A 27,775-nucleotide genomic window follows, 5' to 3' on the forward strand; every position below is an offset into this window, starting at 1 on the left:
GGAAGTAGAACCTTTTCGAGACCGGAAGTGAGTGAACGCAAACATGGCGTCTGTGGTGCTGGCGCTGAGGACCCGAACAGCTGGTAATGGGACGCAGTAGTCAGAGCGGGGCGAGGCGGGGAGGCAGAGTGGAGCTCCAGCAGGGAGGGAAGGAGGTGATACTGATCCCCGCGGAGGACCCTGGATGCGAGGGGAAGTGTGTGGGCCACTCCAGGTTTGAGGGACGCTGTCGCTGGTCACGTGACACATCCTGGGTAGAACCATGAGTGGGGGAGTTGGAGGAGCACTTGGCCTTCCCCTGCCTCAGGAGCACGGACGGCTTCCTTGGCGGTTGGGGTTTTGGGTGGATCCTTTCTCTGTATGAGTATTAGTAACAATGGCACATTGGTGATGAAAAAATTAATCTATTCATTCAACAAATTGAGGTCTTACTTTGTGGTAGACACGGCGGCAGGTGTTCAGAAAATCAGCAGAAAACGTGAAGACATGGCTTCTAGCCCCCGAACGGTTTTCTCTGGTGCATAAGCCAATAAATGAACACACAAAGTAGTTGCAAACTGGCAAGTGCTGTGAAGAAAGAAAATGAGTGTGTGTGTGTTTTCTTAGATTGAACGGTGAAGGAAGTCTTCTGAGGAGATAACATTTAAGAACTAAAGAATGACAGGAGGCGGGGTATGATGGCTCATGCCTGTAGTCCCAACACTGGGAGGCCGAGGCGGGCGGATCGCTTGAGCCCAGGAGTTCAAGACCAACTGGGCCACACGGCAAAACCCCATCTCTACAAAAAATACAAAAATTAGCCCAGTGTGGTGGCGCTTGCCTGTGGTCTCAGATACCCAGGAGGCTGAGGTGGGAGGATCACCTGAGCTCAGGAGGTCGAGCCTGCAGTGAGCCACATACATACCACTGCACTCCAGCCTGGGTGACAAAATGGGGCCCTATCCTTACCCCCCCCCCAAAAAAAAAAAAGAATGACAGGAGACCTAGCCCTGTGTAGAGTGAGGGACAGGAGAGTGACTTGAGCCAGTTCTACATTTTGAGAAGCAAACTATTCCTGTAATGTAAATTTAAAGGGGATAGGAGTGGAAATGAGGAAATCAGATGGAAAGCCATAATATCCCTGAGCAGAGATGATTTAGCCAAGACGTTTGTGGTGGCAGTGAACTTGGAGGAAAATGGATGAATTTGAGATCTGTTCTGGAGTTAGCATCCACAGAGCTTGCTGGTGAACTGAATATGTGAGGTCAGCAAAGAGAAGGAATCCACAGTGACTGTGGTTTCTGCCTAAGCAACTGGCTGAATGGTAGCACCATTTACTTTGAGGAGGAGGATGGGGAGTAGGGTGAAGAGCAAATATATGTGAATGAGATAATGTAAGTAAAGTAAAAGCCCAGCTCCTGAGCTTAGTAAGTATGTAAATGAATGAATAGATGTTTAAAGGTAGGTAGATCCTGGTGCTGGGCATTTAACATGTTGTCTTTCTGAGTCCTTATCTCTGGTCCTTTGCCGCAGTTAGTCTGTGTTGTCATGGAAATGTCAGAAACCCAGGCTTCAGACACTCTGAACTTACAGGCTCCAGAGACCCACAAAGCTTCTCTAAAGACACTGGCATGGGCCTTAAATCATGGCTGTGTCTGGAGACCTGCAGGCAAGGAGTTGCACCCCTAAGCTTGTCATACAGCAAGGGATTACCATCTTAGTATGAATTTTAGTTTGTTTTACTTTTTCAAATGAATGCTATTGAGCACTTTGGAATGAGTATGGAGGGGTCATATTAACAAGGGCAGTCTGTGGGTCATGGTTGGACCTCTGCTTGATGTGCTTTGAGAAGAAAGGGCCCAGCCTTCTGAAATGGCCAGGACCCTGTGGGAGCCACCTTCAGACCAGCTACCCTTTTAGTTTACTAGTATTTGGTGAGCAGTGGATGAGTGAATAGCTGAGAAGGTCATGGGTGAGGCCTGTAATCCCAACAATTTGGGATCACCTGAGGTCAGGAGTTCCAGACCAGCCTGGCTAACATGGTGAAACCCCGTTTCTACTAAAAATACAAAAAATTAGCCGGGCGTGGTGGCACACACCTGTAATCCCAGCTACTTGGGAGGCTGAGGCAGGAGAATCGCTTGAACCCGGGAGGCGGAGGTTGCAGTGAGCCAAGACTGCGCCCATTGCACTCCAGCTTGGGCAACAAGAGTGAAACTCCGTCTTAAAAAAAAAGAAAAAGTCGTGAGTGAGCCTGAAACAGAAGCCTCTCTGGATGTGCTGGGCTTCCCAAGTCTGTTCTGGCCCCTCCATGGTGCATGAGGGTGAGTGAGCCTCTGAAGCAGGCAGCTCTGTGGTGTCCATTTCTCCTCAGCACATTTAGACTAAATGTGTCAGGACCCAGAACACATGATGTTTATTTTTTTCCATTTATGTTTCACTGCTCCCCCGCCCCCTCCCCCAAAAGAAGAAAGCCAGGGACCTTCAGGTATTCCCTGAGAACTAATACACTCAGTGGCACTTCTGCTCCCCTGACACATCTTTCTCATCTCCCCACCACCTCTCACCTCTCAGCATGTGCCCCATTGAGGCAGAAATAGTTTGAGCCTGTCTGTCTGAACAATGTTTCTGTTTTCTTTGCAGTTACATCCTTGCTGAGCTCCACTCCTGCTACAGCTCTTGCTGTCAGATATGCATCCAAGAAGTCGGGTGGTAGCTCCAGAAACCTTGGTGGAAAGTCATCAGGCAAACGCCTAGGCATTAAGAAAATGGAAGGTGAGGATGTGCCTTGGCTTCCCTTTCCCAGCTGCTCCCTGTCCTGGTGTTCCTTAGGAGAGCAGAAGAACCCTGCATGTTCCTGGCCCTATTCTTCCTCACCATCATAATTGGCTCCAGATTAAAGGAACAGATAAGACCTGAGGAAGGGTCATAGGGTGGGTGGGTGTGAGCCATAACCATGCAATTAGAGATAAGAGCTGCTGGGTGGCAGATCCTGCAGTGCTTGTGTTGGACTGTCTGGGAGTTGTTTTTGGCCAGGGGCAGGCTTGGAAGTTGGTATGCAGCATTTAGGCCATCGTGTTTTCTTGGTAGTTTGCTATGCTGCCCCAATCACTGTGGACTTCTCTTCTAGGTCACTATGTTCATGCTGGGAACATCATTGGAACACAGCGCCATTTCCGCTGGCACCCAGGTGCCCATGTGAGTTGCTCTGTTGCTGCCCCCTTTTTCCTTTCTAGGATGACCTCTCCTTGCCCCTAAGCATGGTAGTAATAGTTGCATGTATTGGGTGCTTACCAAATGGCAAGCATTTTGCTGATTCCCATGCCTACACGATCTCATTTCTTCCTTACTGCATCCCTGTGAGGTGGGTATTGTCTCTATTTTACAGGTGAAATGCCAGAGACTTAGAGGGGGTGGAAGGAGCAAGTGACTGCTGGGATTTGCACCAGGTCTGCCTAACTCCCAGATCACTATGTTTTGCTTTGGTGTTGCATTGGCCTGGTATTCTTGGTTCTTCTTTCTAACCCTCAGTTCTTGGAGGACAAGATATCTAAAATATTATTTTAGTCTTGGGAAACTAATTTCAATTTATTAGTTTTTCATTATGTCTAAGACCTCTCCCTTTGCATAGACTTACTTGTAGATGGTTGAAAGATAGCTTGAATTTAATGAAATAGAATTCAGTGTGCCAGAAATTAGGTTCATACCAGGTGGGGATTTCAGTTTCAGCAAGTTGGCATCATTTTTATAGGGTAGGACAGTTCTTTGTTACAGAGACAGAACGATACTCTACTCTTCACATTATTTTAAATATTAGTTTCCTTTGTAAACAGTTTCCCTTCCCTCACCCCTTTTTGGATAATTTCATATGTAGTAGCTTTACCTTTTAGAACTTAAGACATTAGATGTGTAGCTATGTCAACAACAATCAAAGCTAACATATTTTGAGCTGGACGGTATTCTAAGCCCTTTATGATTGTTGACTGTGAATCCTCAAATTGATCCTGTAAAGTAGCTAATATTATTCCCATTTGACAGATGAAAAAAAACGGAGGCACAGTGAAGTAAACTTGCCTAAGACCACACAGGAGTAAGTAGCAGTGCTGGTATTTGAACCAGACATCCTGGCTCCAGAGCCCATTCTTTTAATCAGAGAGACAGAATAGTGCTGGACTACCTGGGTAAAATCTGCCACACACCCAGCCTGAAGTTCTAAAAGAAAAAGCTAAAAAATATGGTTAAAAACTGTACATCCAACATAGTTTAACCTCTCTGCTTCGTATTTCTCATCTGAAAAATGGCATTGGAGATAATACCTCTTTTACAAGGTGAGGATTAAATGACTTAATGGGTATTAAAGGGCTTACATGGGTATTAGCTGATGCAATAGTATGATTGTTTTATTGGCATATGCATTATACATATAGCTTTGGTCTATATTTTCCATAGAGCCTAAACTTTATAAATCACTACCTAGATGAAAATTTACATCAAACTAGTGTTTTAATATGACATATGACAGTTCTAGTGTTGTTTAAGTCTTAAGTGAAGATTTAGGGCATCTTCCTGGGTTTTGGGATCTGTCCACTGTGGCTTCTGACCAGTTACATAGACATGGCTCCAGGTAACAGCCCCCTGGGACTGAACAGTGACCCACATTGGCTGTTGGAGCTTTCTTTTCCCTCATTTGTTATGAGTCAGTAAAGAAGCAGAAGGTTTGGAAGTGCCAGCCAGTGGGAAAGGGAACCTGAGATGGCATTCTCTGATCCCCCTCTTCGGCCCCAGGGCGTGGCTCTCTGTGAGAAGTCTGTCCCAAAATTCTGGGACGGGCCACCTCGCTGACCAGCTGACCAGGTCTGTGTGTTGCAGGTGGGTCTTGGGAAGAATAAATGTCTGTATGCCCTGGAAGAGGGGATAGTCCGCTACACTAAGGAGGTCTACGTGCCTCATCCCAGAAACACGGAGGCTGTGGATCTGATCACCAGGCTGCCCAAGGGTGCTGTACTCTACAAGACTTTTGTCCACGTGGTTCCTGCCAAGCCGGAGGGCACCTTCAAACTGGTAGCTATGCTTTGATGTCCTGTTTGAGGCCATCAGACAGAGACTGGAGCCCAGGTGACAGGAGATGGTGATACCAGAAGTCAAGGGTTGGGGCGACGACACGGCCTCCCAAGGAAGAGGTCTGCTTGATGGTGACTGCAGGAGACTCTGAAGTGACTGCTGGGAAACCCTTTGGGAGACCTGACCTGGGGCCAAAAATAAAGTGAGCCAGAGTCATGAACGCATGCTATTTAGGGACACACCTGGATGGAACTGCCTAGTGATTTGTTGGTCCTTACCCAGGTTCTCTAGTGCACACGAAGGGGGAGCCTCAAAGCAAGAAAGAACGTATCTGAGTGAGGAAATGAGAAGGGGGACTTGCTTTGGCACTGTCCTCCAGAGGGGAGGGAGGGGAGCTCGTGCTTGAGGGTGTCATTGCTGCTTCCCCTCTTAGATCCCAGGAAAGACCAGGGGCTGGGCCCTGGGAGGAGGGGTGGAGGCAGCCAGTAAAGGAAGCAACACAGTCATGTTCTTCTCCCGTAGCCACATGCAAAGGGAGCTGGGGCTGTAGCCCCAGAGATAGCCACAGGAAAGCCTCTTCCCTACCTCTCCAGGTCTAGGGCAGAGAGAGAGCTTGTGGGATGGCAGGATATGCTTCTGGGAGGCTCCGTCAGGCCTCATCTGCCCTGGACTGCCGAGGTCTTTCCAGTGGTAGGGCAGAGTAGGTAACAAATGGCTTCTTCCTGCTCACCTGAAGAGCTAGGCCTACCAAGCCCACATTCTCTTCTGGTTCTTGATTTATCTCAAACGATAAACAGTAGCAAAGAATCTGGCTTCAGGAATACTCAGTGAGGGCTTAGAGTGGGCAGGGGTCAGGCCACTCTATTGTCATCCCAGCCAGGACCTTTAGAGGCTTGCCTTTGAGTGGAGGAGCCAGGAAGAAAATCTCATTTTGGATGATCATTCCTGGCTGTTGGAGGTAGGTGGTGTTGGCTACGGTCCCAGAGAGGGGGCCTGTTGGGTCCAGTGGCTTCCTTTCAGGGACTCTACTCTGCCTTGAAGGCAGGCACTCCAGGGATTGAGGTCAGAGAAGCCTCCCAGTTCTGGAGTTCTGCCTTGAACATGTCATCTTGCTTTCCCAGAACATTACCCTGGATTCCTCATCTCCTGCACATCCTTGGCAGAGGTGACCTGGGGTTTACTTTGGCACCATGTGTGGGGGCATCAGGTACCAAGGCCCAGCTGGAGTAGTCTTTAGGCAGGGGAGATTGATGGGGGCTGTCTCCACAGGCTCAGTGTTCTCCCTTCCAGTCCCCTGGAGAAAGGGGAAGAGCCGGACAGAAGTGGTTGCTCCCTCCTACACTGTGGTGTTCCCCTGAGCAGGGCAGGTGGTTGCTTCCCGGGATGGCTGAGTAGAGCCACAGCAGGCCGGCGGTGGAGGCAGTGACCTTGTGGCGTCCTCATAGCTTGGTGGCAGCTGAAGAAATGGGAGAACAAAGGTGTTAGCCACTTTCTTGCTCTCCTCCCATATATGTAACACCCTTTCTTTGGACTGTTGCTTTCTGCATCTCCCCTGGAGATGTTGGCTCCATGGAAACCCCTCTGGTTAGCCCTCCCTGGGCTGGGGTCTGCACCATCTACACAAGAAGTGAACTGGGGCCTCTACTCATATCCTTGAGTTCTCCACTAGTGGCCCTTTTCCTGACCCCAGGGCCTCTAATTGGGTATTGTGTGTTAAAATGCAGTAAGTGAAAAGGTGGGTTAGCCAGGGCACCCAGGGCTGAGAAGGCTGGACATTCACCTCTCTGCAGGCCCGGAGCCCGAAGCGTTGTGCAATCAGCTGGTGAATCTGTTGCTGCCGGTCCTTCTTTTGAACACTCTCATAGCTGGGCAGGCAAGCTGGCTGCCACAGGGGCAGCTGGTGGCTCCTGGGCAGCCCCACACAGAATACCTCAGCCACCTGGGAGTGGCCCTGTGACCAAGAAAAGCCAAGGGAGCCAGGGAGGCATGCACCAGCGTTATCCAGCTTCGGTCTGGGTCCTCTTCCCCAGAGCAAGCCTAAGTTCGGGGTACTGCGCTCCTCCCTCTCCTCCAAGAAGCCTCTCCAGTCTTCATCCCATCCTTCCCCTGCCCTGCATTCTTTTTAGTCCCCTTCACCACACTAGGCCCCTTGCCTGGCTTCCCAACCCCAGCACGCACTTCTTCCTCCATCCCAGGTGGCAGGTCCAGGGGTCCTCACCTGTATCCCCTGGGACTCTCGGCTCCTTTCCACTGGCTGGACCTCGGTGTGGCATCCCATGGTGCTGAAGTAGGGAGGTGGGCAGTCCTGGGATCATGAAGCACAACTCAAGGTGAAGCTCAGGGTCAGTGTGCAAGACAGCAGATTCCAAACCCTTTATTTCCCTCCATGCCCCTTTCTCCATCCCTTTAATCCTCTCCACCTGGGCCAAGTCACAAAGCTCAGACCCTCAGCATTTCTGGAAAGGACTAGGGTGTAAAGATAATCCACTCCTTTCTGGCCACTAGCTCATTCTGCCACCGTCTGGTAGCCAGGTCTGATGACCTTTGGTGGGGAGTCAGAGAAAACCACCTCCTGTCCCTACCCCTCCATCCTGTCTGGTGCTCAGTGTTGGGATATGGTGTCAGAGCCTGGGGGGCTGCAGCTCAGAAGATTTTGTTTCCTTTCTGTACAGGATGCCATATGGCACGCTGTCCCTGGGGAGAGGACTGACAGTGCTGTTGTTGCCACTTACCCCCTCCCCCAGAAGTCGGGGTTCTGTACTTTCCCTTGGGAGCTGGAAAAAGACCTTGTCTTCACTGAGCAGCTCCTTGCACTGAGTTATGTTTAACAATGGTCAGGGAGGGGCCTAGCTGTTATTAACCCTTTCCACACTGCTCCCCTGACTCAGAGGGAACCCAGGCTGGATACTGCAGAGAAAGATTCCAAAGGCCCTTTCCATACTGAACAATTGTTTCTCCTTGGTCAGAGGACAGGTGCCCTTTTGTCAGGATTTGGGTCAGGGTGGGGGCCATGAAGGCAAGGGGTTGGTGGGTCAGGGTGCTTACGTATTGGCTGGGACTCCGGAAGAAGTGGCAGGTGCAGAGGACCTGGCAGCACTGGGGGTCACGCTGGTGCAGCAGCAGCAGCAGCAGCAGGATGGCCATGATGAACACCGCAGATGAGGCTGCCCTCCCCCCAGAGGCACCATCAAGGGGCAGCCTGGACCCAGCACATGCAGGCCCATTTCCTCACCAGATTGGAATTCACTCCACAAGCTGGTGTAGGAATGACCTGCCTGGGACTGATACCAGCTTAGCAAGGCAAACTGAGGTGCAGGCAGCTTCCTTTTTGCTACAGCATCAAGTCCTTGGGGCAGAGATTTGTGAGGGGGAGCAGAGTAGCCCTGTCCCTTCCCTGCCTGCAGCCCAGGGGGTGATGTGTGTAAGGGAGATTTTACAGAGACACAAAGGGAGGGGATGGAGCAGATACCCTGAGAAACAGTGCATCTGAGGAGGCAGGAGAGGACCCAAGAGCCCAGCTCAACAGCCCCTGGTGCCCAGCTCCTCTCGTTACCAAAGATTGTGGTAGGACCTGGCACAGGGAAGGGACCAGAGGGATCAAAGGCCAGCCGTGCACAGCATACTTCTCAAGTCTTAGCTGGGGAGGGCTGTTGCTTGAGGTGACCCTATAGATGAAGAAGCTGGGCTTTGCCTATGGTGCCTCTGCCCCACCCCTGGGACACGGAATGGCAGTAGGTACTCACCGGTGGCCATGACTATGGCTAGAAGGCTGTTGTCCATGGTGATGTCTGCACACGGAGAAGCAGTGGCAGGGGATGCCAGGAAAGGGCATCAGCCTTGAGGGCAGCCAGCAGGGCCACAGGGCTGACCCTCCCCCCAGGTGCCACACCCCTCCCTGGGAACCCTGGCTTGGAAGAACAGCTTCATTCAGAGCAGGGGCATCTGTAAGCAGTTTTCCAGGCTCTCGGCCTCTCCTGCCTCTGTAGGCCTGGCATCTCTGAGGGTCCCGCTACAACCTTCAGAGCAGGGGTTGGGAGGAACAGGCCCTGCTTCTGCTGAACCTGACAGCCAGTGGGACTCCAACTCGCTCAGATCTCCGCACTTCTCAGTTCCAGATCCCTCCCAGCTCCACTGCCCACCTCCACTTCCCATTGGCCCAGGTAACTGGGCTCTGAATGTCAATTGGCTGTCTTCTGGTCTTGGCTTCCACCTCTAACAGAACCGTGGTGTCCATGGTTGCCCTGGAAACTGGGTACGCCAGGCCATGAAATACAAAAGCCTCTGTCCAGGCTCTTCTCCTCCCTCCAAAGCAGTTATTGTGTAGCTCTGGGTGCCCAGCCTGCCTGCACCTGCTCCCTACCCCCACTCTGTGTCCTGCCTGGCCCAAATCCTGAATTTGAACCCAGGGGCCCAGCCTGGAGTGGATTTCAAAACCTCAAAAAACCCAAGCCTCCAGGCTGAGCTAACCCTACAGAAAGGTGGGGGGGTAGAGAACACTGTCTGCTAGGAACTTGGGCAGCAAAGCTGGGCTCCCACTCACCTCAGTGACCTGAACAGGGGAGAGAATGGGAGAGGAGTGCCTCCACCCCCAAGCCTGCCCTCTGAACCTCTCAGGAGGAGTCCTGGGGCCTGGTCCTGGGTCCTGCAGTGCTTCGAACTCAGTGGGGCCAAGACAGGCCTGCCAGAGCAGCAGGGGTGGGGCTACGCTTCCCTGGTTCTGCCTGCCTGCTTGTTAGAAAGGCCTGAGAAGCTTTAAAAGCATACCATTGTGGGTTGTCACCTCAGACCCATTAAATCAGAATCCTGTCAGGATCACGACTCACTTGAGTTGAAGAATGTAAACTCAAAATGTTTACAGCAGGTGACAATAATGGCTAACTATGACCTGATCTAATATGGTGAAGGACAGGGATGCAGCAAGTGCATGTCCTACCTAAGGTTTTTTTGTTTTTTGTTTTTTTTTTTTAATAGTACTTTGAGGCCAGGAGTAGTGGCTGATGCCTGTCATCCCAATGCTTTGGGAGGTTGGAGCAGGAGGATTGCTTGAGGCCAGGAGTTTGAGACCAGCCTGGGCAACATGAGAGAGACCCCTGTTCTACCAAAAAAAAAAAAAAAAAAAGGAAAAAAAAGCCAGGCATGGTGGTGCACACCTGTGGCCCTAGCTACTTAGGAGGATCGCTTGAGCTCAGGAGGTCAAGGCTACAGTGAGCTATGATCATGATCGTGCCTGAACAACAGAGCCAGACCCTGTCTCTAAAAATACTACTACTACTTTGAAAACTGTTGTGCTAGCCTAACACAGCACAGCCATAGCCCAGGTTAAACCCACCGGCTAGTTTGTGAGCTCTTGGGCAGCAAAGTCTAAGTGTTCTAATATTTACTGCCCGTGCCTAAAATGCTGAACCTAGTTGTTAATTTTTCCTCTTTATTGACCTGAGAGTTGATACTGGGAAACAAAAACCCCAACATTCTAGAGAACCAGGGTATAGCTTCAGATGTTCACTAAAATAGGAGCCAGAAGAAAATGAATAATCTTAGCCTCCGAACCTAAGCACTCTTTCCTTTGAATTCTTGCCATTAGTTCCTTCCTACTTACCTGCCCGGCCAGGCTCTTATGTGAGCAGGAGAGTGTAGTGACTGAGTGGCTCTGGAGGCTTCCTGCCTCTTTCTGAAGGCTGCTGCCATCATCTAATAGTTAGCTGTGACTTTGGGCTCGTCATTTCACAGCCTCAGTTTTCTGATCTGCTAAATGACGATAATAAAAATGCCTCCCTTCTCCTTCCAAGAGCTGTAAGGATTGAGATACTGCAGGCATGATTAGCCGACAAAAACCCCAATGCTGTTATCAGTTGGTTGTCAGCACTGCCCCGTCCTGGCAACTAGGAGAACTTGACATGTGGCAGCCTGGGTGGGAATTTGTTCCCCAACCTGAGCTGAGATCAGTGTGGCTGGCTGATAGGGTGACTTTAGAGGTCTAGAAACCTTCACCCTTGCTCCCACATTAAGTAAGGTGTGAAGGACTGATACCAAGCCCTGGCTGACAACGGTAGGAGAGTGGGAGGGGGAGAGGAGGCTTGGGAAAGGGAGGGAGGATGGACAACCCTTTTCAACATGGGTCCTAGGACAGTGACCAGGGACCTAGGCTGCTGCTGTTCCTGCCCCTAAAAGAAAAGCGCCCCAATCATAACCACCAGGCCATGGCTGGGATTGCCTCTGTTGAAGGTACCCCGCGTGGCAGGGCCAGGCTTCTAGGATGGGCCCTGCTAAGGCCAAGGATAGAGGAACCAGCATCTGCTGCAGCCTGGCCCGGTGGTGGGGGTGGAAGTGCTGGGTCAGGGCTCTCAAACTAAGCTCAGGTCCTGCTGGTCCCCTGGCCTGCTGGGTGGCAAAGAAGAAGTCTTCGAGCCTCTCTGGGCCTGTTTACCCCTCAGAAAAAAGGAGTTGGATTAGATATTTGTTTTTTGAGACTCTATCACCCAGGCTGGAGTGCAGTGGTACAATTTTGGCTTACTGCAGCTTCAACCTCCTGCCTCAGCCTCCTGAGTAGCTGTGACTACAGATGTGCGCCACCACGCCTGGCTAATTAAAAAAATTTTTTTCATAGAGACGAGGTCTCACTGTGTTGCCCAGGCTGGTCCCAAACTCCTGGGCCGAAGCAATCTTCCTGCCTCAGCCTCCCAGTGTTGGGATTACAGGCGTGAACCCCTGCACCCAGGCTAGATGAGTTCTTGAGTCCCTCTTGGGTGTATTCTAAAGTGTTCTCCATCTGAGGGAATGAGATCTTTACCTTCTCAAGGCTACCAGCTAAGACTTCTGGAGAAGACCCAATGAATGGTGATGGCTTCCTGACACCCAGGAGGAAAAACACAGAGCCCAGAGTAGAGAGATAGAGATATATTTCTTCTGTTGCATATTTCAGACTTCACGCTGAGCTTCAGGCACAATTACTCCAGGTTCTTCTGAGAGTCTTGACAGAGTCTTCTTCCCACGCTGCTCGTGTGACCTCACACTTCCAGTGCTCACCTGGGAAACTCTGCATGGCTCTCAGTGGGCCCTGACCCTGCCTTTCCCATCCAGGGGCAGGGTATGCTGGAAAGCCCTGGAGCCAGCCCCACCCCACTTCCAGGGTCCCCTGGCTACAATATAACTGTCCTGCTAGAGCCCAGCTCTGCAGTGCCCCCCATATCACCGATTCTTCAGGCCTTAGAGCCTGGCAGGGCACTTGCACCCTCGTGGAGCCTCAGCCACGAGCACCACAGGCCCACGCTGGGGGATGAGGCCCTGGAGAGTGAGGCAGGCCCAGCCTCATCCAGAACAATAGCAGGTGGGCTCGGCAGGCCCCTGCTCCCCATAGACACGGCCCACTTCCTGGGGCTGCTCTGAGCCCTATTGCACATCTTCTGTTCTAGTTTCTCCCCCCACCACCCATTTTCCTTTTTAAGTTAAAAAAAAAAAAAAAAACTAGAGAGGAAGGCAAGGAAGAGCTGGGTGTGGAATGCTGCTGGCACCCTTCTCACGTTCCTGCCAGCCCTCTGATCCCCAGCAGAGACATCAGCAGTAGTTCATACTGTGTCCACCCTGTCATCTGTGTGGGTTCTTGATGGCTGAATGGGTGTGCAGCCTGGGCCTCTGGTTCTTGCCTGTGGGAGGGGACACCCCTCCATTGTCTGTAAGGTGCAATTCCCCGAGTTCTCCACGGGTACTGGCTGGGGCCCTGCTACCTGAGTCGCCCGTCTGCTTTGACAGGTCCCAGCTCTGATTTGGGGTCGGGAGACAGAGAGCTCCAGCTGGTCAGTCTGCAGGGCTCCAGGGAGGGGCAAGCAGAGGGGCCTATGGCACACAGTCCGGCCACAGACCAGAAGCTGCTCAGTTCCCTGTCTGTCCAGGCCTCGAGTGCAGGGCCTGTGAGCTGTGTGTGCTGCTGGGCAGCCTCCTCTGCGAGCTCCGGCTGAGGCAGGTTCAGGATGCTACTCAGGCCCTGGAAACTCTGCTCCATGTACTCATTGTGGGGGGGTCCCGCATGCAGCCAGCTGGCATCATCTGTGGGTGCAGAGCAGGCAGTAAGCACCCCCCCCCCACACACAGACTCTGTGGAGGCCAGACCCAGGAGTTGGGTACCTCAGTTCCTGTCACAGCCCTACTTCTGAGTCACAGCTTGCTGAGTGACCTTGGGCTAATCCAAGGGACTTTCTGTGCCTATAAAACTGAGTTTTATAAAATCAAGGCAGTAAGCTCTAGACTCCCAACTTTAGGATGCAATAAAGCAGTGGGTTCAAGGCACTTTAGGAAAGAAGGGAACAGTCTGGTTTGTGTCCCACACCCTTTCCTGACCATCATCGGGGGCTCCCGGAGCCCTCAGAAGCCTGTATTCGGGCACTTCAGCCCTTCATGCACAGACACTGGCCAGCTCTGTCCCCTCAGCTTAGAGCACCTTCTCTGACTTTGTCCTTGAGGCACAGCCCCTGTCCCTACCTGCTGTGCATTGCTGCCATTCTTCCCTTGACTGGGAGGTCCAGGTGTGTGGGGGACACAGCTTGCCTGCCCTGGATCCTGGATCTGCTGCAGCCCCACCAGCACCCCCTCCTCCTCTAGGGTACCCCACCTCTTACCCACCTTCTTGTGATAGGACGGGGTGGGGGAAAGAAACACCTACAATTATCACCTCCTGCATACTGGCCACTTTCCCTCCAGAGGCTCATCCCTCATATCTTCCAGGGGAGTTACTTGTACTAGGCCCTTCCTTGCAGGAAATTTGCCCAGCCTTTGTCTCTGTTCAGAGCCTACTCCTTTAGCCTCAGCCAAGTGGGCAGAGAGCCACATGACCCTGCCCACCTGGCCAGAGAATGGACTGGGACAGCCAGTCCGATTTTCTGTCCCAAGAATGTGGAACCTGGGAACTAAAAGTCCCTGGTCAGTGTCTGTTGCACTGAGATGCCATGGATGGGGAGCCAGAGTCTGAGGTCGATGCATAGAGACACGACAGGATGAGGAGCAAGATGGCCCCAGAGAGATGGAGAAAGCACCTCTGGTTCACAGTAAGGCCTGAGACATTTCCTAGCTTTGTGAAGGAGACCTCTGCATTCTTCCAGTCTTCTCCCTTTTTTTTTTTTTTTTTTTTTTTTTTTTTTTTTTTTTTGAGACGGAGTCTCGCTCTTTCACCCGGGCTGGAGTGCAGTGGCCGGATCTCAGCTCACTGCAAGCTCCGCCTCCCGGGTTCACGCCATTCTCCTGCCTCAGCCTCCCGAGTAGCTGGGACTACAGGCGCCCGCCACCTCGCCCAGCTAGCTTTTTTTTGTATTTTTTAGTAGAGACGGGGTTTCACCGTGTTAGCCAGGATGGTCTCGATCTCCTGACCTTGTGATCCGCCCGTCTCGGCCTCCCAAAGTGCTGGGATTACAGGCTTGAGCCACCGCGCCCGGCTTTCTTCTCCCCTTTTTAACTCAAGCTCGCTTGAGTGGATTTGTGTCGCATGTACCACAAGGTCCCTGATAGGTGTACTATTCCTGCTTCACGTGCTAAGACTGAGGCCCAGGAAGGCCAAGTAACTTCCAAGGACAAAAGGCCAATGAACCCGTCAGAGTTATGTTCCAAACCAAGTGTGCATGACTGTAAAGCTCCCCTTTCCACCACACTGCAGTGCAGGACCCTGCACGCTACAGGAAAGAAGATCAAGGCCTCAGCCTTTCCATGCTTCCCTTACTCTAGGGATGGGAATCAGCTCTGATGGTTGGCTTCTTGGGGTCACCTCTTTGGCGAGTCCTATTCTGTCTGGCTTCTGGGCCTCATTTGAGAACTGCAGTCTTACCTTTCCTGAGAGGTAGTTTGCGGTTGAAGGTCAAGGGCAGCACAAGGAAGCGGGTCTCACCCAGCGGTTCCCAGAACTGAAGGAGTCGAACAGTCCAGGGCCCTGGCCGCAGGGGCCGGCTCAGTGGGGGCTTGTATTGCGTGACCTCGGTCTCCGTATCTACTGTGATGTCATAAGATGTGGCCACCACATAGGTTGGGTCGATCCAGACCACTGTGGCTGTGAGGTTGGGGCCCCGGACCCAGCGCTGCACGGCCACAGGCTCGTCCAGCGGCCCCAATAACCCCCCAAAGTTCCGGAAAAGACGCTCTTTGGGGTCCCAGTCAGTGCCAACCTGTAAAGAGAGAGGCAGCTGGGCAGGAGTGTGGGGGAAAGGTCCTTCTCCCTCCTCTGAGGCTGCCTCTCACTGTGTAATCTCAGGCCAGTCACTGTCTCTTTCTGGGCCTCAGTTTCCCCATCTGCAAAATGAAGGGGTCAGACTAGGAGATCTTTAATATCTCTCCTAGCTCTGAGATTCGTTCTAGGCTTCCATTCTGACTGCTAGGCAGTGGAGGTCAGTCGCCGTTACTGGGGACCATACGGCAGGGATGAGGTTCAAAGTCCCACCCAGAGACCATTCCCACATGAAGGCAAAGTCTCTAAGAAAGAGACAATGAGGAGGGGCCAGGCATGGTGGCTCACGCCTGTAATCTCAGCATTTTGGGAGGTCGAGGCAGGTGGATAACGAGGTCAGGTGAAACCCTGTCTCTACTAAAAATACAAAAAAAAAAAAATAGCTGGGCGTGATGGCGCGCGCCTATAGTCCCAGCTACTCGGGAGGCTGAGGTAGGAGAATCGCTTGAACCTGGGAGGCAGAGGTGCAGTGAGCCAAGATCGCACCACTGTGACAGAGCGAGACTGTCTCAAAAAAACAAAACAAAAAGGCGATGAGGAGCCACTTAGAAGCGTACTTTCATGGCCCAATTCGAATGTCCCTGCCCCTCTAGGAGAAATCGCTGTAGTCTGGAAGATTGGGCTTGTGTTGTAGTGGAAATGATAATTCCCTCCCTGCTCCCTGAATGTCCTCTGCATACCCAACCAGGAAGTGCTCCTCAGTGTGCACAGGCTGGGGGCTGACACAGGATGTCTGCATAGGGGCACCACCATGCCTGCCATGACTGGGAAAAAGAACTTTACCCCTCCCTTGGTGTCTGTCTCCCTTGGTCTCTTCCCACTACCCCAAGTCTGGCTAGGGGTTGGGAGAAAGCAAGGGGGTGGGGAGACCTGTCCCACCTCCAGACTCTGGAGCCGGCTGGCCTGGTCACTGCGCCCCAACAGCTTCAGCGACCCCTGGGGCATCAGCCACATCTCAAGCGTCTCTGCCGGCCCCTGGGCTGAGGGCTGCACCGCCTGCGTCACCAGGTAGCCCTGGAAATGGTCGTCATAGAAATACAGGTGCACGCTGGACGGCAAGCCCCTGGGCTCAAACCTAAGGTGCCAGCAGGGAGAAAGGGAGATGCCATCAGCACACCTGACTTGGCCTGGAGTCCCCTCCCCAGGCACTTCCTTCCCCCAGATCTCACCCCCACAGCACCTGCATGCCTGGCTCTAGCCTTGTTTTCGGTATTTGCATTTTTCCCTGCCTCAGACTGGGGCCTTGTTGTGGGCAGGGGACGTCACTCTCTGGTTGGCCTCCCCCTAGGGCACCACACCCCAAGTGCCTGCTGTATGTCAGAAGGGGGTCTCACCTGCAGAGTGGGGTGCCCAGTGGGGGTGCAGCAGTGGCGGCATGGTGCAGGCTGAGGCGGGCGAAGGCCGTGTAAGCGGTGAGCATGACATCACTGAGCCCACTGGGGCCATCCGCCATGTCGTAGGTGCTCTCCCAGTAGGCCTTGAGGGCTGGCGTGCCGGGGGGATAGCTGCCGTACAGGTGGAAGTCCAGGATTTCCAGCACCTCCTGGTTCACAGTCGACTCGAACTTCCGGGCGAAGAAGGTGGGTCTGGAGACTTGCTAGAGCAGGAGAGGCAAGGAGGGTGAAGGGCTCTGGAAGCCCCAGAGGGCATGGCAGGGCCGGCCCCTCAGCACTGCCTAGAGCTCAGCCTCCTGCGGCTTTTCCTGCTGCTGTTGTAGTCCCAGACCCCTGAGGGCTGCTCCAGGCCGAGGCCTCCCAGATTTTCTGACTGGCCCACCCTGCTGTTCTCCTGGTGAAAAGCCAGGGGAGAAGAACTAGCCAGGGGCAGCCTTGGGGCCTCGGGCAAGCACCTGCAGCCGGAGGAAGTCCTGTGGCTTGAAGTCGTTGGGGGAGCAGCCGCACCAGTCCACGATGTGCTTGTACTGGCACTTGCAGCCCAGCTTGCGGTTCCAGTTGGTGACCCGCAGATTGTTGTCCACGAGGGTCTCACAGGCCAGGCTGTTCTCCAGCACCGTGTGGAAGAAGGACTTCAAGCAGCAAGGGAGGGTGGAAGGTGAGCTGTAGGCAGCCCAACCCATGCCCTCCCCGGCCTTCATGCCTGCTGGGCCACCCACCTCTGCTGGGAGCAGTGTGTATGTGTAGAACTGGCGTAGCTGGGCCACAAGCAGGTCATCTGTGTACACCACATACTCCACAAAGCTGCGTGTCAGCACAAACCAGTCAGAACCGCCATCCACCACGATGCCTGCCGGGATCTGCCGCTCACCCAGGCGCCACATGTGCGAGTCACACTCATGGAAGAGCCGGTCCAGGCCCTGTTTCTTGATGAACCTGCCGGCGGCAGAGAGGCCATGGCTGGGGATCCTGCAGGGTGGGGTCTAAGCTCTTTCATCTGCCTGGCAACCAACACTCCTCAACCTGTGACTGGTGTGGAGACTTTGAAACCCAGGACTGGAGCCACTGAGCCCAACTGTGTTGGGGGTGTTGGGACAAGACTCTGGGGCCAGGGCCTCCTTTCCCACCCCCTTACCTGGAGTTGTCCCGGCCATGTGACTTGAGGAAATTCTTATCCCGGTTCTTGGATAGGAATGCCACCAGTTCCTCATTGGTCCTGGTGAAGGAATGGGGTGACAGGCAGCCAAGTGAGATAGTTGTGCAGTCACTGGCACAGAGCAGACCTTCTGGCTTTTCTCTCTCCCTGACTGCTGTCTGGCCATGTGCCCTACCCCTGGCTGATGTCTGGGGTGGTGAGCACCAGAGGCCCCCGAGGAAGACCACCCCACCCTTCCTCTGCCCCTTGCTGTCTGATCCAGCACACCAGGTACAGACCTCTGGCTCCTCCTCCTCCTCCCCATCTCCTATCATGCTCAACTCTCAGTTCATCTTACACCAACCCCTCCCCTAAAACATGGCTGGGGCCCAGGGGCCCATGTCTGAGCAGGGCGGATCCCAGAGTTAGGCTTATGGGGCAGAGAAGGTCCACCAAGGCCCTGCAACCCCAGGTGCCCAGACAGGCATCCCCTCCCATCCAGAGGACTCAGAGCCCCATCCCCACACCTGGTTGGGTAGTCAGTGGCACTGAGGTTGATGAAGAAGTCCCAGGCCCAGCCAGGCACCTCTAGCAGGTCCCGCATGCTCCGCAGGTACATCCTTAGGAGGCTGGCCCCGCCCCAGATGGTGACCATGCGCCAGGGCGTCACCCGCACATTATCATAGCGCTGGGCCAGCTCCACCACCTCCCGGTGCAGGTAGTCGGAACGCTGGTGGGGAGGAGACACTCAGCTAGCCCCCAGTGTTATCGCCATCCCCACTCCCACCCCAGGACAGAGTGAAGGGACACAAGACAGGGAAAGCACAGGGCAGGGCTCCAGCCCCTAAGCAGCTGAGCTGGCTCGTGCTGCCACCTCCCTGTTCAGGGCCTCAGTTTCTCTCTCTAGGCTACCTGGGCCAGGTCAGAGACCCTGTCTGTCGGCAACCTTCTGTTTCTGCTCTGCTCACCCCAGACCCCTTGGCCTCTCCCCACCACAATACCTTGTCCACATGGATGTAAAAGAAGTGCTGCTCGTGATAGACGGCCTTGAGGAGACGCTTCAGCTGGCGGATGGCGCGGCCGTGAACCACCAGCATATAGGCGATTCGCACCGGGGGGCCATCCACAGGCTGCTGGGCTCGGCTCTCATCCCACTGGATGCCGGGGCTCATCTTCCCTGAGAGCAGAGGACAGGCGTTGGCGAGGCCCCCCAAGGTCACAGGGTCAGGGTGAGATGGGAAGAGGGAGCTGCCTGCCTTCCAAAGAAGCCTAGACTTGGAGCCCCATGCTCCTGGGTCCTCACTCTGCCCCTGCCACTTAGTAAGTAACTGGATGAAGACTTAGGCAGGGAGGTAGGCCCCCCTTGGCTCCTTCTTCCTCAGAGAGATGGGAGTGTGGATCCGGGCCATGCCACCTCCCTGCCCCAGCCTGGGAAGGGCTGGAGCACCCCTGTCCCTCACCAGTCAGCTGACAGTGCCGGGGCACAGCCTTGGGCATGAGGCTCCCAGCCTGGTGCAGGCACACCACATTGGCGATCTCCTGCTGGCACTGCTTGGTGCTGGCCCGGGCCAGTGCAGACAGCGCGTCCTTGCCCACGATCTCGCACTTGGGGGTGAAGCCGTTGTCCGTAGGCTGGGGGGCGCCCTCCACGCTCCCTGTATCTCCGTGTGGTGGGAAGCCGGCTGCCCCTACCAGCGCCTCCCCAGCTGCTGCCCCACTCAGGTTCTGGCGGCCTGGGGCCTCTGGGGGTGGGGCAGGTGGGACCCGCCGGCTGGCCCTCTGCCGGCTGGTTACTGCCCGTACCACCTTGGCCACGGGCACTCCTGGGCTCTCAGCACGGCCCCGCCAGCGCCCATGCCTTCTGCCTGCGCTGCCCCGTCGTCCTGCTGAACTGTCTGTGTCCTTGGAACCCTCGCCAGGGTCCAGTGGCCGTGGCTTCCTCTGTCTTCCTTTCTGTAAAAGATATGCAGACACATCACTGGGGCAGCCCCTCACCTCCTCCTGCTCCTTGAGTTCCATCTTGGTTGGGGGCACCCTCAGACCTAGACAATCCTGCTCACTTTTTACCCAGAGAAGTGCTTTTCACCTAAGGACTCCACACAATCAGCACCACCGCGGGAGCGCCTCCCTAGTCAGCCACTGAGGGAGCAGTGGTCCTCCCTCCATCATACCAACACCCCTGTCCCCCACTGGCTCTCAGATTACATGGCACTGTGCTTGGTTTTCTGTTCTGGACTCAGATACCACTTTCTTTTTCAGCAGATGTTAAAATAAATATCCACGTGTCCCAAGGGAAGGGTGCAAAGACCCCACCAAGGGTACAAATGTTCACCTAAGACCCAGCACTCCCACCGAGGGCTGGGAGGAGACAGTGGTCTTCAGGGGACTCTAACTTCCAGATGAATCCAAAGCATTTCCATGTGGGAAGACTGAGGCCATTTCACAGTGAAGGAGGAGTGCCCATGGGGGATGACGGAGATGAAGTCTGAGACCCCAATACTGCTTGGGTCCTTTAGGAAGCAGATCAAGAGAGAGTCAGAGTGCGTGAGATTCACTGCGGGTACCCCCGTGAGCGATGGGGCAGGGGCTGGCAGGGAAAGGCTTTGGACCACAAAGGAGATGACCATGCAAGGAGAGGGGCAAGAAGAGCTTCTCTCTCCAGCACAGCCTCGAGGAAGTCCTGGCTGGCTCCCGGGAAAACTCTAGCACATGTACTGCCTGGAGCTGGTGAGCCCTGAGCCACCTCCACACTCAGTCCGTGGCTGGAAAGCTGAGGCAGGGCCTGAAGGTGCCCGCAGCTGGAGGCTGTCACCTCGCTGCACGTGCAGCAGGGCACCGCTACCGCTGCCGCGCCCCTGCTTCCTGGCTCTAAGTGCTCTGGTACCTGCTGCCTCTCCTCAAATCCAGGCACTTCCCTAGATGGCCTGGTGGTGACTGAACAGCATGTCCAGCCACCTCCTCCTCCGTTCCCCCATCCTACCTGCCCTGCCTGATCAAATCCCATCCATCCTTTCAGATCCAGCTCCAAGGCCCCTGGCATGCAGCCATTCCATTTGCCCTGCAGTGGAATGGGCTGAGCTCCAAGGCCCTGGATGTTCCTCTAGTAGTGAACTCCTTGACAAGAGACATGTCAGCTCCATCTCCCCAGGGCCCAGCAGAGCAGCTGGCACACACAGACACCTAGCTGGTGTCTGGTGGATGAGATGCAGAATGGACGGAGGAACAGGGGCCACCGGGTGAACACTCTAGAGTCTCCAGGGCTCTGGGCCTAGCTCTGCCAACTCACCAGCAGTTCCCTAACTTCTCTGAGCATGCTCCCTTAGCTGTAAAGAAGAATAACAAATGAGCATGAGACACTGCAGCTAGGGAGAGCCGTCTCCAGCCTCATAAACCCTTTCCCACTGGCCTTCCCCTCCATGTTCACAAGCTCTCCAAGACTAAGTCCTCTTCTTTCTTGGCCTTTCAGCAGCCAAGAACTTAATGGACCACTCTGTCTTGCTTGAAGCACCCTCCGCATTTGCTTTCCAGGATACCCACCTGGCTTTTCTCCTCTTTCCACTGCCACTCCTTATGGTCTTCTTGGTGCTTCCTTGTCTCCCAGGGCACATCTGGGGGCCCTTCCTGTCCTAGCACCTTCACTTCCTAAGTGATCTTCAGTCTCTGGGTTTCTAAACTCCATCCCCACTCCCAAATTGATCTCTCTGGCCTGGATAGCTCCCTTGAACCTTCAGGCATTTAACTACCAGCTTCCTTGACATCTCACGTGGGAGCTTGATAGACCTCTCAAGGCCACAAGCCCAAAAGTACCTCCCGCTCTTCATCCCCAACCTGCTCCTACTTCATCTTCCCCATCTCAGTTAATGATATCTCCATCCTTCAAGATGCTCAGGCCAAAAACTTTTGGGAATCAATTTTTTGTTTTGAAACAGAGTCTTACTCTGTTGCCCAGGCTGCAGTGCAGTGGTACAATCTTGGCTCACTGCAACCTCTGCCTCCTGGGTTCAAGCGATTCTCCTGCCTCAGCCTCCTGAGTATCTGGGACTACAGGCACATGCCACCACGCCTGGCTAATTTTTGTATTTTTAATACAGACTGGGTTTCACCAAGTTGGCCAGGCTGGTCTCGAACTCCTGACCTCATGATCCACCTGCCTTGGCCTCCCAAAGTGCTAGGATTACAGATGTGAGCCACCGCGCCCAGTCAGGAGTCATCTTTGACTCTCTTTCCCTTACACCCCACATCCACTCCATCAGTACATCCCGTCGGGGCCACCTTCAGAATATATCTGGAATCCGATCTCTTCTCAACACCTCCCTTACTATCCCTGCCTGGATTCCCTGGTCTTCCAGCTCCTACTCTTGTTCCCCTAAATTCCATTCTCATCACAGCAGCCGGTGTTTCTGTTACAACTCTTAAAATCCCATTTCACCACTCCCCTGCTCCAAACCTCCAGTGGCCCCTCTTAGGATAAAAACCAAGGCCCTGGCCGGGCACGGTGGCTCAAGCCTGTAATCCCAGCACTTTGGGAGGCCGAGACGGGCGGATCACGAGGTCAGGAGATCGAGACCAGCCTGGCTAACACGGTGAAACCCCGTCTCTACTAAAAATACAAAAAAACTAGCCGGGCGAGGTGGCGGGCGCCTGTAGTCCCAGCTATTTGGGAGGCTGAGGCAGGAGAATGGCGTAAACCTGGGAGGCAGAGCTTGTAGTGAGCTGAGATCCGGCCACTGCATTCCAGCCTGGGTGACAGAGCGAGACTCTGTCTCCAAAAAAAAAAAAAAAAAAAAAAAAAAAAAAAAAAAAAAACCAAGGCCTTTACAGGAGCCTACAGAGGCTCCGTGAGCTCTCTGGATGCCCCCTTCTCCACCCAGGCCTCTCTGACCTCATCTGGGAATTTGTCATGCTCACTCTCCTGCAGCCACAGTGGCTTTCTCTGCGTCCCCTCATCCCCCCTGGCACTCCTGGCTCCAGCCCTTGCACCCACTATCCTCTGTGCCTGGCACACCCTCACCCAGATAGCCCCACTGCTCACTCCTTGCCTCCTTCAATTCTTTGTTCAGATGCCATCTTCTCAGTAGGGCCATCCTGACTACTGGATTTACAGTGCCAGCCCTCCCTCCTCCTCCTCTGCTTTTTCCCATAGCACAATATTTCCTCTCACCCTACTATTTATTTATACTGTTTTGATTTTTTTTTTAATTTGTCTTTCTCCTCAGAAGATTGTAAGTTCCCCAAGGGCAGGGCTTTTTGCTGTATGTACTGACATAGTCCTAGCGCCTAGGAGAGTGTCTGGCTGTAGTACATACTCAGTAAGTGTTTGTTTTTTTGAGACAGTCTTGCTCTCATTGCCCAGGCTGGAGTGCAGTGGTGCAATCTCGGCTCACTCCAACCTCCGCCTCCTGGGTTCAAGCGATTCTCCTGCCTCAGCCTCCCATGTAGCTGGGATTACAGGTGCGCACCACCATGCCCGGCTAATTTTTTGCATTTTTAGTAGAGACAGGGTTTCACCATGTTGGCCAGGCTGGTCTTGAACTCCTGATCTCAAGTGATCCACCAACCTTGGCCTCCCAAAGTGCTGGGATTACAGGCCTGAGCCACTGTGCCTGGCCTTAGTATTTGTTGAATGAATGAATGAATGAATGCAAAGCTTTGGCATAGGCACAGCATTCAGTAAGTACTGCTACTTTTTTTTTTTTTTTTTTTTTGAGACAGAGTCTCACTCTGTTGCCCAGGCTGGAGTGCAGTGGCATGATCTCAGCTTACTGCAACCTTCACCTCCTGGGTTCAAGCAATTCTCGTGCCTCAGTCTCCCAAGTAGCTGGGATTACAGGCGTGTGCCACCATGCCCGGCAACTTTTTGTATTTTTAGTTAATACTGGGCTTCACCGTATTGGCCAGGCTAGTCTCGAACTCGTGACCTCAAGTGATCTGCTCGCCTCAGCCTCCCAAAGTACTGGGATTACAGGCGTGAGCCACCATACCCAGCCCAATGCTGCCATCTTTATCATTATGATTACTCAGATGGGAGAAGGAAATAGTCAAACGTGAAGTCAAGAGAGGCCCAAGATCCTCAACATCTTGGACTCGGCTGGGTTGGGTTCTCTGTGCTCCTCACCTCCCCAGGGCTTCCCCCAACCCCTGCATACCCTACCCACTACCATTCTCCTCAGGCCTTCTGAGTACATCAGGAACCTCATGCTGTCAGGATGACAGCCACCTTCAGGCCAGAGCCCCATCCCTACACCCATGCCCTCTGTGCCTAGCACCCAGCCAGCCTTCTGATCTTCTGATTTTATTTATTTTAATAGAGATGCAATCTCGTTATGTTATCCAAGCTGGTCTCGAACTCCTGGGCTCAAGCGCTTCTCCCACCTTGGCCTCCTAAAGTGCTGGGATCACAGGCATGAGCCACAGTGCTTGGTTGCCCTCTGATCTCTTAAAGATGGCCAGTGGGAGCTGGGGGCGGCCATTCCCATCCGAGAAGAGATACCTGCAAGAAGAGGCAGCAGACCCTATTCTGTACCCACACTGGGGAGGGCGCCACAGGCTGGGGAATCCCTAGGAAAGGTAAATGCAGCCCCACCGGGCTGAGTGTGTATCAGCCTGGTGACACGTGACCTGGCCACACAGCAAGCAGAGAAAGACATTCCCAAGCTTAGGTGGGTAGAGATGGCAGACAGCTGTAGGCTCTCCGAGTGGAAGCCAGTATCAGTGAGTCAGGAAGCTGGTCAGGAGGGTAGGGCATGAGGCACGGGGCCAGGTTGGCTGTGGTGGGGGCCAGGATGTGGGAGGAGATGGGCATGTTGGTCCCCGCACTGCAGTGGGAGCTGGCTGACCCTGAGAAGGACAATCCCAGAGAAGGCTGGGGGACAAGGAGGCAGCAGGGATCAGAGAGGCCCTGGTGGGCAGTTAGCCCCCACCTCCGTCCCTTCCAGGCATGTCCAAAGAGCATCATCACAGCCCCAGCCTTGTGCCCCTCACAGGCTGCCCCCAGCAGTCCTGAGGCCGGGAGCCCTTCTGATGACAGGGTGGGGAATGGTCCTCTGACCTCTGGCCTGGATGCATTCTGGCCTCAGAGGCTCCTTCCTCTCCTCCAAGGAGGCAATTAAAATCCTCTGCCACTTCCTGGCTCTGCAGCCCCACCTTAGAATCTTTCTCTGAGTCACAGAGAGGGTGAACACAGAAATGCTCCCCCCATCCCCACCTCCTTTGACTCCTCAGGCTGCATTGAAAACAAGTGGTGAGATGGTGTTTGTGAAAGCTTTGGAAACTATCGAGCGGCTCTCTGGAGGTTAGTGACCATCCCTGGGATTCACAGCCTCTCCATAGATGGGCAGAGTGCACGTCTTAAATGCACACTGAATCCTGTGCTGCTTAAACCCCTTCGGTGCTCTCCCGCTGCACTCAGGATAAAACCCTTGCCCCTTGCTGTGGTCCTTTCAGCCGCACAGGATGGAACCTTCTTCCAGGGAAAGCACCACACCCTCCTGTCCATTCCTCAAGGGTGCCCAGCTAAGCCCATTCTCCTCAGGCCTTCTGCCTGAACTCTCCTGCCCACCTCTTCCTCTGAGAAGCCTTTCCTGACCCCCTGATCTAACCCAACCCCTTTGTAATTCTATTGAGTTCCTTTTCACTGTCTGTTTCTTCCTGTAGATTACCTGTCCATGAGGGCAGAGACCTCATCTATTTTATTTTTGTATCTCCAGTGTTAGCACAGTGTCAGGTACAAAGTAGGACTTCATACCTATTTATGGAATGAATGAATGAATGAATGAATCGTATTCCCAATGCACAGTGCTGGGATAATAAGAGTTATTTATTTGCTGACAGCTGAGCGTGTGCCAGCAACTCCTGCAAGTGCTTCACAGGCATCATTTTCACTTAATCTTTATAATCGCCCAACATAGGAGGTGCCAATATTATCCCCATCTTGAGGAGGGATACTGATGAGGATAAGGGAGGAGGCAAAGTGATTTGCTGCTGGTCTTCTCAGGGTCAGAGCTGGAAGAGAGTGGTGAAGTGGGCGGTCCAGCTTCAGCACTCACCTTCCCATGCACCCCGTTATGCTGCCTGGCAACCCCAGAGTCAGGTGAGGGAGCAGCTGAGGGGGTCCAAGCAGCAATGGGTGCCTGGACCGCACAAGCTTTTTCAAACATTCCAATCCAGGATTCCCCTATTCATTCAGCCAGTAAGCTGGAGGAGGAGGTGGGGGGGGGATGGGGGCGGTAGCCCAGAGTGGTCCCATATTCCAGTGTCAGAGGGCTCCCTAACTGCCTTGGCAGCCCATTCCATCTTGGAATGTCCCATCTGCCCAAAGAGTCTTCTTACACTGGGCCCGAAACACTCTCCTACTTGCTTGTCCTACTTGTAGGTCCACATCCCCACGGATGTCACGGAGCCAGCTGCCCCTGCCCCCACCTCCTTTTGGAGTTATGGTCTCATGTGACTCTGTTCCAGCCCCCACCACCATCCCACCCTCTGGGTTCTCCAAAAAAAGGGAAGGGCAGCTCTTCTGTCTCCACACCAGGCCTTCCAGGCTGGTGAGATGCCGTAAGGGGTTGTGGGTATCGGGGCTTGCCCGAGGACAGCAGCACACAGAGTCTCTGACCCGGAGCCCTGGAGGCAGCAGAACAGGGGCGCTGGGGACAGGGAGGCCCTGACCTCTGGGCCTCAGCTTAGGACTGTGGTGTGGCCTGTCCTCTCCATCTCCGCAGCATGAACCCAGACCCAATGGACCCTTCCTCACCACACCGCTGAGGTGTCTGAGCCTCCAGCTGAAACCACATCAGGGAAGAGGGAGAAAGACCCTCGAGGCAGGGACCTGGGGGCTGAGACGGCTGTTGGTTGCCCCTGCTCTACGGCTGGGACTGTTACAGTCCCCATTCCCTTAGAGCCAGAGGGCCCCTCCCTAATTCCCTAAGGTCCTGAGGCCAACTCACCAGCTCAGTTCCTCCTCCCCCTGCCCTCCGGAGACCCATCCAGGTTCTTCAAACCTCTGGCTGAGGAAGCCACACCTCGGGAAGACTCCAGTTCTCTCCCTCGGGGTCACTCCTTGTTCCTTCAGTTCCCAGGTACACACTTTGTCCCAGGCCCGAATTCCACCCCCGAGCTCCACTTGCTCACCGGCCGCTGCCCCCTTGGGCTCAGCTGGGGAAGGACGCTCTGGGTCCCTTGGCCCCACTCCTCCGCCCACGGCGCGCACATCCCCGCCCCCTCCCAACTTCAGAAAGTTTGGCCTGGGGCTCCCCACCTCCGAGCAGGTTCGGGCCCAGCCCCGCCTCCCAGCCCCGCTCGCCGCGCCTGACCTTCATCGCTCCCTTGGCCGGAGACCACCCCAGCATGACCTGCTCCTCCCGCCCCGGCCCCCAATGCACCAGGGCCCGGGTCTCCAGGTCACGCACTGTCCCCGAGCGCAGCTCCCTAGGCCTGCGGGGTAAGGGAGTGCCGGGGGCCCGATGCCCCGCTCCAGGCGACCGCCGGCGCCCTGCACGCACGCACGCGGCCCGTGCCCCACTTCCCCGGCTGGGGCCGCCCGCAGCCCCGCCAGGACCCCGCGCGCCCCCGCGCCCGGCCTGCCCGCCCGCCTGGTTGTCGCAGCACCTCGCCCGCCTCGTCCTCCTCCAGGCCGCTGAAGCTCCACACCACCAGGCCCTGCAGCAGCAGGATGGCCAGAGCCGTGGCAATCGCCAGCTTGTAGCGCCGCACCAGCTTCTGCACTCGCGCGCTCGCCACCATCTTCCTGCCCGGGACGCGGGGCGCGCGCCCAGCCCTGCAACCCGGCCGCGGGCGCGCGCACGGGCGCGGGGCTGAGTCTCCCCCCCCGCCCGCACGCCCGGGGAGGCGGGCCGGGCGCGCGCCGGGGCGGGGCCTGCGGGGCCAAAGCACCGCGCCCCGCAGGCTAGGGGTGGAGCCAGGGCTCGCAGCGCCTACCTCCCCGGCAGCCGCGGGCGTGGGCCTGAGCGCCTGCCTTCTGCGCTCTTGTCTCCACTGGTGCCCCTGGCTCCCACG

The 27,775-nt window shown here is 54.7% G+C and overlaps 2 protein-coding genes across 38 annotated transcripts in view; one reads left to right on the forward strand and one right to left on the reverse strand.

The window, feature by feature from the left end:
- The window catches only part of MRPL27 (mitochondrial ribosomal protein L27), a 464,439-nt gene extending 459,160 nt beyond the window's left edge, over positions 1-5,279 (forward strand). For 15 of the 36 annotated variants that reach the window (XM_050765127.1, XM_050765133.1, XM_050765134.1 and 12 more), the window contains exons 2-5: positions 24-83; positions 2,623-2,754; positions 3,110-3,177; positions 4,849-5,279. In XM_050765127.1, the coding sequence (XP_050621084.1) occupies positions 44-83; positions 2,623-2,754; positions 3,110-3,177; positions 4,849-5,055 (447 nt within the window). In that variant the 5' untranslated portion in view covers positions 24-43 and the 3' untranslated portion in view covers positions 5,056-5,279. Of the gene's footprint in view, positions 1-17; positions 84-2,622; positions 2,755-3,109; positions 3,178-4,848 lie in introns of all 36 variants that reach the window. The other 21 variants (XM_050765131.1, XM_050765108.1, XM_050765110.1 and 18 more) reach the window with 3 other exon arrangements.
- Positions 5,280-8,610: 3,331 nt separating this feature from the next.
- XYLT2 (xylosyltransferase 2) lies at positions 8,611-27,606 on the reverse strand. Of its 2 annotated transcripts, none has more exons than XM_050765052.1 (11): positions 27,368-27,586; positions 19,228-19,720; positions 18,769-18,944; positions 18,295-18,497; positions 17,768-17,848; positions 17,352-17,568; positions 17,088-17,264; positions 16,573-16,835; positions 16,118-16,313; positions 14,846-15,179; positions 8,611-8,828 (listed from the first exon to the last, which is right to left on the reverse strand). In XM_050765052.1, the coding sequence occupies exons 1-11, from the start codon at positions 27,500-27,502 to the stop codon at positions 8,674-8,676; spliced, it is 2,430 nt and encodes an 809-aa protein (XP_050621009.1). In that variant the 5' UTR covers positions 27,503-27,586; the 3' UTR covers positions 8,611-8,673. The 2 variants fall into 2 exon arrangements, with proteins under 2 accessions (XP_050621009.1, XP_050621008.1); XM_050765051.1 differs by lacking the exon at positions 8,611-8,828 and adding an exon at positions 11,920-13,080 and having other exon boundaries at positions 27,368-27,606.
- Positions 27,607-27,775: the final 169 nt, after the last annotated feature.

This window comes from Macaca thibetana, chromosome 16 (assembly GCF_024542745.1).
Source record: "Macaca thibetana thibetana isolate TM-01 chromosome 16, ASM2454274v1, whole genome shotgun sequence".
NCBI lineage: Eukaryota > Metazoa > Chordata > Mammalia > Primates > Cercopithecidae > Macaca > Macaca thibetana.